General features: G+C 48.9%; 1 protein-coding gene across 8 annotated transcripts; it reads left to right on the top strand.

The window, feature by feature from the left end:
* The first annotated feature begins 316 nt into the window (after positions 1–316).
* On the top strand, positions 317–8,025 carry LOC122366111. 8 transcript variants are annotated; one of them, XM_043337951.1, is made up of 8 exons: positions 317–452; positions 2,429–2,781; positions 3,296–3,544; positions 3,878–3,973; positions 5,053–5,304; positions 5,749–5,975; positions 6,666–7,168; positions 7,444–8,025. In XM_043337951.1, the coding sequence occupies exons 1-8, from the start codon at positions 440–442 to the stop codon at positions 7,632–7,634; spliced, it is 1,884 nt and encodes a 627-aa protein (XP_043193886.1). In that variant the 5' UTR covers positions 317–439; the 3' UTR covers positions 7,635–8,025. The 8 variants fall into 8 exon arrangements, with proteins under 8 accessions (XP_043193886.1, XP_043193888.1, XP_043193887.1 ...); XM_043337953.1 differs by having other exon boundaries at positions 338–452; positions 2,468–2,781; XM_043337952.1 differs by having other exon boundaries at positions 343–452; positions 2,429–2,754.
* Positions 8,026–8,335: the final 310 nt, after the last annotated feature.

Below are 8,335 nucleotides of genomic sequence, written 5' to 3'. Positions count from 1 at the left end.
ATATCGAACGTAAATCTACCTAAAAAATACAAGCAAATTTATCTCATATTTTTTTTTTCAGTAAACAAATATTTACCTCAAATTTGGCGGGAATTATCATCGTAAACATACTGCGCCGCTTCTGCCTTGTCTTCCAATCATAATAGCAGAGTACACAAGTGGCGGATGAACACCAAATGTAGTTTCTACTTTGTCAAATTTTGAAATGTTTTGACCAAAGTATGGATGATTCAATCAATATATTATATTTTTTGAAAATAATAAATATTTTTGACATGTCAAAATAAGGCAAACTGCGCCTCAAACCTTATAAAGTATTTTCTAAATTATTATTCGAACGCCACTCCTCGTACTTGGCGCAAACGGCGTACATGACGCAGACATCTTGGTTGTGCGTGGAGGAGAGGTTTCAGAATATAATTTAATCAAGTATTGGTAAATGTCCGGTTTCGGTGAGTAATAATTCAATCTTCTTCAATCCATCGTCATAAAGGCATACCTTTTATGCATTACTATGCATGTAATTTGAATGCCGCAAACCATACTACGATAATGACGCAGTAATTCGTGCCGGGACGATTTTTAAAATTTCTGCGTTTGGATTATTGCGCTGTTGCGGCGTTGCGGCGATACCATTTTATAACAACAACACGAAAGGCATAATAGGTGTTTTGGATTGCCAGCTTAGGTAGATGCTATGTCTGAGTAATGAAAATGAAGTCTAAATATTGCTCAGAGCATAGAAAGATGCTGGAACAGGTATATGGTTCTCACCATCACTTGTGATTTTGATCAGTAGCTATATACCTACTGGCGTTGTGGATCAGGAATTGATCTGAGCCGAGTGGTTGGGTTAAAAGTTTTTACCAGAAATAGCAAAAAAGTGGTTAATTCAGCATTGCAAGGTCAGTTTTACCATTATACAAGGGTTTACTTATTGTGGATTGAGATGGAATTATTAATAAAGTGTGGACAATGTATTTGAATATTTGTATCGTTATTGATAACCTTTGAAATGCCCTTATTTTGCTGAAAGGGGTAGTTACCTATTGATAAATGAAACAGCAATATCAAAGAGGGCAATATGTTGTTCCTCTGCTTATTTTTGTCATCTAAAAAATGATGCCTACTAGTGCAGCAAATTGCATGATAATTGAGGTGGTGTCACCTCACCATACTGTATCTGACCTATCTAGCCTAATCTAAGCCTAACCCAACCAAAGGTAATCTAAGCTTTCCTAACCTAAACTTGCCTGTAATACCTGCCAACACCTAATGCCTAGGTACCTCTTGCAGATGTCCTGGCTCAAGTCAGAATTCAACTTTTAAGTCAGAATGGTTCAAGTCAGAATAGGTTGGGTCAGGTGAAACCTCAGTGTATTATCATTAGGTATATTTGCTGCACCATAAAGTAGCATTTGTAGCTTCGAGGCATTAAAAATCATAAGGAACAAAAGTTATTCTTGAAAAGTCATCTGGACCTCAACTTCAGTTTTCACTGATACCAAGGTTCCTATCAACTAGGTAGGTACTTACATATCAGGGAACTGAACACACTAAGCAATAAGCATGAATTGAAGCATGAGAAGCAGAATGATTATGGAAAGTAGGCACCTCATTCCTAGCGTTTGGCAAAGGAGCTAACTTTCAAAATAAGTAAAAAATTTACTTTCATTTTTTGAAAGAAATGGAAAGTTAAGCTTCAATTAGCAAAAAGAAAAAGAAAATGAATGGTAAGTGGTTGTCATTGTACACCTTATTCTTCCCTCCTAGCACACTGGTTAGCAGTAGGTTCCTACCTACTCAAAATACTCGAAGAAGGTGCGTAATTTCATGCAAGGTAGCCACTGTATCAACATGCTCTGGTTGGTGAGAACTGAGAAGGAAAGCACTTCTTATCGTAGGTGTAGGAAAGCAACCTTGTAAAAGTTGTCATTGTTTGTCATGCAACTCATATTGCCTAGTCCCATTGCCATGATAAAGCTAGAACACTGTACATAGTTTAGTCTGAAATGAGGAAAAAAGAGAAACAATCATATGCAGAGAAAATGTTCTTAATGAACACCACATTTATGTTGGTTTATTGTGAAATGAGTTTTCTACCAAAATGCCATCCATAGCTGTGATAATATATTTATTACAGTGCTGTTTTTGTAAGGTAACATTTTCCTTCTAATACTTGAACTGTATTGGCTAGCAAGGAACATGGTGCATCAGAATAGAATAAGCTGCAACCTACAGCATTGTATGTTTTGTGTCATTTCATTCCACAGAGGTCTGGCTGCATATTCAAACTCATTCAAATCTCTGTAACACCATTGAAAGTGTCACTCATTTCTGAACTGAATCAACTGATGAATTAATGATCTGAATGTATCATGGTCACTCTGTGCCAGTTTGTAACGCCACCGTTGTATTTCCCGCATAGCTCGTCCCAGCTCGGGCCTTATCGACTGCTGTCCGCCAGATGGCGCCATGATGGACGAGACAGTGATGGTGGACCACTCGGGCATGGTGGACCACACGATGGTCGGCCACACCATGGTCGGCCACGCCATGGAGGACCACGCCGGCATGGAGTCGGGCGGTATCGAGTTCACCGACGAGACGCTGCAGCTGCAGCAGGAGGACGTGGTCGGCGAGGAGGAGAGCTGGGACCGCATCGAGCGACTCAAGATGGCCATCCAGGCCGTCGAGGTGGACGAGATCCCGTGCCGGCGCGCGTCGCGCCTCTTCAACCTGCCCGAGTCGACGGTGCGGCGACATCTGAAAGACCCCGAGGTTAGGGGACGGGTCCTGACAATAGTATTCGGTGGGTGGGGGCGGGCCCGCTTCTTTGACTCGCTGCCTGAATTTCCCGCCGATCGCCAGTTGTTAACCGGAATAAAATTGATTTCAACTGTTTACTGACGACAAGCGACAATTGCACGGCATATTTCAAGCGCATCTTATATATCAGCGACGGATTTTGGTTAATACAGCAGGCGATCATTGACGCACTGGACTTGCAACAGCATAAATCGGTCGGAATCTATTGCTGGTAGACAGACATTCGATAAATCCGTTGCTAGCAGCAGTATATGCATTCAGAGCCGGCAAATGTCTGCTGACGGCGGATTCGCTACTATTATTATGCGTTAGCTAATAGATTGACCAGAATGTTCCCTTAGCTTGGCTGTGAACGGAATCCAGTGAAAACAAGCGTATGTAGGAGCTATATAGATATATGCTGTCCTTGTGCACTGCCTCCGCTGCGCTGCCGCTGACGCGCTGTGTGCCATGGCGTCGCCCCCAGGTGAAGGTGAACCGTCCGGGCCGAGCGCCGGCGCTGCCCGCCGACGTCGAGCAGAGCGTTATGAAGCACGCGGCCGACATGTCCGACCTGGGCCACAGCTACAGTACCAAGGAGTTCCTCGAGCTGATCGCAGAGGTGCAGCAGTACCTCTACCCAGAGGAGTCGGCCTTCAAGGACGACCTGCCGCACCGTAGCTACCTGAAACGCTTCATGACCCGCTGTCCCGAGCTCACTGTCCGAAAACGCAAGGTGAGGAGGGTGAATGTGGGGTGTGGCGGGTGTGGAAGGGGTCCGGGAACAGTCGACTGTGTTCGCTGAACCCCTGTACTGGTGTCACTGTCATTGATCCGGTGGGAGTTGTGTGAACTCCAAACGCCCGTCGCTAGTGGTGATGTGGTAGACATTTTCCCGGTAAATTTAACACGGCAAGCTCTGGATTTACGTACCTTTAGCTGCAAACTGGTTGTTGTTTCGAACGTTTGTCGACGGACTGCTGTTGTTGCTAAGCCGTTTGTGTGCTTTCGTTGTTTTGTATGCTGCCGTTGTTGCTAAGCTAGGTATTTTTGTGATTCTGTCTTGCAGGTGGTGCCCACAACCGGAAAGATCTTAGGCAGGAACGAGGCAATGGCAAACTATTACTACCGACTGGAGGAACTGCTCGACGACAATGACATAAAGGTACGTCACGCACAGCGCGCATATTAGCGGTTTTAAGAACGGATCAATGTTTTCGCCAGTCGCTTCAGCCTGGAATTTCATTTAAAAGGTTTAGTGTGCACTAAATCGCTCACAGGCATTCGTTGCCATGGCTTATCAGCCGCTCAACAGACCACTTGGATAGTACGTGCTACGCCCTGATAACGGTCACCCGTATGTTAGTGGCTGCACGGTACATTCGCCGGCCCCGAATATGCCGTCAATGGCACAGTCGCAGTTTCACCGAAAATCAGTGTGGCCAAATTGGTGATGTTGCGGGGAAAGTCACCCCCAATGAAAAGTATCATGACATCCTCAGAAATTTTAAAATTGCATCATCACAACGTTTTTGTTGTGAAAGCATACCTAGTGAAGGAATAAAGACTAAAAATGTTCCAATGTACGATTCACACCGTCATACTCGTACTGTCGCGCTTGCAATGTTTTTCATCTTTGACGACAATATTTGATTTTTTTTTTTTACTTTCCACCAGAGCTTGACGTCAGGTATAGTTTTTCCACATAACTTGTAAAAACTGCACCTAAAATGACACTGAAGACGAGTTTTTTGAAAATAGTGACATCCTCATACGACTTTTTTATACATCCTCCCCCTAACGCTAAACCAATTTGGCCACACTGCCGAAAATCAGCAACAGATCAGACCGATTCTTTAGGCGCTAGCAGCGGATCCGCGAATATCATTCTGATTAACAAATATCATCTCGCTTCACACTCAATAAAATCATAGTTTTATATGGTACAACGTTTCTTTGAGCATGATTGTAATCAATAAAAATGGTAAAATTGACTTTATGCTCATAATATCTGATGAATTAATTGAAAAAAAGGTCCAATTGGACCTTTTTTCAATTAATTCATCTGATATTATGAGCATAAGGTCAATTTTACCATTTTTATCAATAGAATCACGTTATATCACGACTCGGCAACAACGCCACCTACGTCGACACTCCAAAACGTTCCAATATACTCTTTCAAACGCCATTCTACGTTCGCTCTCGCCCGTGTCTGACTGTTCCCTGGTCTGCGTGCCTCAGGACAAGCCGGACCACATTTTCCTGATGGAGGAGTCTGTGATCGGTCACGGCGACTCTACCCAGGGCGAGGTGCTGTTCCCGCCGGCGGCCAAGATGTCGCTGGACGAGGACGAGGACGAGGACCGCGAGATGACCACGGTGGTCGGCTGCGGATCGGCGCACGGCAACCCCCTGCCGCCCTTCATCGTCTACAAGGGCTTCAAGAAGAAGAACGAGCTGCTGGACGGCGCGTACCCGGGCACTGGCTGCGCCGTACGTACTGGGGAGGTGGTTGTCGCGGGGCGGGAGGGGAAGGGGAATTCGTCGGTGACTTTTTGTGGGATGTTTTGGATTGGAAATATGCGTTCTTAAAAGGACGTTTGGCCTTGAATATGTTTTCCGAGTGTCGAAACAATCCGGCTGGTTTCTTAGCCTGCGTCATTTCGAGTCGATACCGATTGTGTAATCCATTGTATGTAAACACGGAACGATCAGCCTAACGGTCTAAACGGTGACGTCGTCAAAATAAGAATCGTAATGCCGACAGGATGATCGACTAAGTGCTCATTGTGATACTATCTCACCAGCCGTGCCTGCCTCTGACATTCTTGGCATGGTCGGTGTAATCATTAGAAAAGAGGGCCTTGCCGATCATTCCGGGCACCCCAGCCTACCGACACCATCCCACTGACTGATGTTTCCCGTTTTCCCCATCAGGTATCTCCGAACGGTCTAATGAACTCTGACACGATGGTGAAGTTCCTGTACCACGCCGACACCTACTTCCCGGTGGAGCGGCCGGTGCTGCTGCTCTACAACGGCCAGTCGCCGCACATCTTCTCTCAGATCATCCACGTGGCGCGTCAGATGGGCATCGTGCTGTTCGTGATGCCGCCGTACGCCACCAACTCCCAGATGAGCTCCGACATGAATTACTTCATCAGGTTAGTAGTGTCTGGTTGAATGGATGGATGGTCAGAATGGACCAGGGTTGAGTATGATGTGGGCTGGAGTGTGTGAGCTGATTGGAGGGGAGTGTATTTGGGAGAGAACTGCCTCTTTTCTGCAAAAACGCTCTTTTGGCGGTTATTTGAACGACTTCTTATGCTTTCCACACAAGACTGAATAAAGCTGAAACGTAAACATGAATGATATCACGCACGGATCTAAGGTGTCAAGTAGCCGCCTGATCATAACTTTGTTATCAGGTATCATTATGCATCATTTTTTTTCCGTGGCAGTGTTTTATCGACACGGTAGTTGTTTTGGAGGAGTGTTCATGTCCCTAACTGCTTTATCGTGAATGGATCTGTGACTAGCTCGTGACTCACCATTCATTGCTGTCTGGATGATTCATGGACCGGCTCACGATTAACCGGGGAACGACCGTCACTCCTTCCACCGCATGGCTGCTTCAGTACTGGTGTTTTTCCACGCAGCGTAGTTATGAGACGTTAAATCACCGTATCACGCTTACATGATGACCGAACCATGCTAATACCGAGTCGCCTCGCCCGACGGGCTGGTAGGCGTCCATGAGTTGAACAAAGTACTGACAAAGTAAGCTCCTTTCTTCCACGACAGCTCTACCCGTACCGCCTCACTAATGTCCCCCTTCCCCCGCTCCCCGACAGCCTGAAGGGCTCCTGGCCCGAGGCGTGGACCGCCTACATGAAGAAGTACGGCGCTCACATGGTGTGTCGCGGAAACATCGCCAAGATTGTGACGGAGGCGTACCCGCGCGCCATGACGTCCACCAACCTGCGAACGTCGTTCCGCACTATGGGCATCCTGCCGTTCTCGCCGCCGGTCACACCACGGCCCTACACGCGGCCGGTCATGATCAAACCCTCCGACCCGGAGAAGACGTACAACCGGTACCGGGAGACACTGATGCCGCAGTGCCAGGGCTGCGCGCTCCACTGCCCGCGACCCATGAAGCTTGAGCCGCTGGCGTTCGCGTCGACCTCGACGTCGCAGCGCCGCGCGCCCACCACGCCCAGACAGCCGCGGCAGTCGAAGCCGGGCAAGAAGAAGGGCCAGCGCGGCCGCCAGAGCCAGGCGGCGGCGGTGGCGGCGGCGGCAGCAGCGGCAGCGGCCGCCGCCGCCGCGGCAGCCAACACGGCCGGCATGGGCGGTAAGTCAGACTTACAGTGACTATTTCTAGCAGTTATAGCAAAATTACGACAAGCTGTCATGTTTGTTCATTTAAAATGAAACTGTTTTGCCCTGATTGGTGCCCTGATGCCACGGTGCTCCAGACTTATAAACAGTATTTCATCAAAGTGGAACGAGGCATAACTAGGCGCCCAGATATCGCCTTCCACCCAAATTGACCATTCTGGTATATCTATATCTCATTGTATCGTATTCCGTAATCTGACCCGCCGTTCTGTATCTGTTGGTCCGCAGGCACCGTGTGCGAGATCTGCCTGCAGTCGTGGGACGAGTCGGGCCCCGGCCAGACGTGGATCGGCTGCGACAAGTGCGACCGGTGGCACCACCTCATGTGCATCCCGCCCAACAAGCGGCCGCGCAACTTCGAGGACGACACCTTCCTCTGCCGCCACTGCGACGACGAAGACGACGGCGAAATGATGTGAGGCCGGCCCGCCGGCGGCGACACGGCGCCCTGCCGAGCACGTGCACATAGCCATCGCTCTCATCCTCCGACCGCCCGCGGCCGCCACCGGGCTAGTCCGCCATTCCGTTGACCGTAGTGCGTAGAATAGGCCGTTGCCATTGGTATTTTGTGCACGCGCCGCGGCCGCTGTGTGTAGCCTGGAGAGCGGCGGCGGCGCGCCGTGCATCGCCTCAGTTTGTGTTATTGCGTGCGATGGCCACCTGCGCGGCCCTGCATGAACTCTCCGCCGCGTGAGGGACTGGTGTGCTTGGTCCGTGCGGACTCCGCGTCATTTGTTCAAGTCTGGTTTGTTTAACTGCTGCGCGACTGCGAGCGAAAATGCCTTGGCCAATACATTGATTGGATCATCAGCTCCGATGTGTTGCGGGCGGCGGCTCGGGTGGCTGATATGGCGGTGAAGGTGGGAGTGTGACGCCGTCGGACCGACCACGGACGAGTGAAGAAAGGCGGCGGTGAGCGTGGCGGCAGACCTCGAAATCAAAAGTGAAATCGCTCGCGACCACAGATTGCGCGCGGCAGTGATGGCGGGGTGTGGGGGTGGATTGATCAACTAGTGTGGTGGGGTGTGGCTGATATGCCCCGCGGCCATATCAGATAGGCCGTTTCTATGCGCGGCTGACCTTCGGACCGTGCCGTTATGCGATCATGACTTCTGGAGAA

This window comes from Amphibalanus amphitrite, unplaced genomic scaffold (assembly GCF_019059575.1).
Source record: "Amphibalanus amphitrite isolate SeventyFive unplaced genomic scaffold, NRLGWU_Aamphi_draft 000785F_arrow, whole genome shotgun sequence".
NCBI lineage: Eukaryota > Metazoa > Arthropoda > Thecostraca > Balanomorpha > Balanidae > Amphibalanus > Amphibalanus amphitrite.
This window is presented reverse-complemented; position numbering and strand designations above follow the sequence as displayed.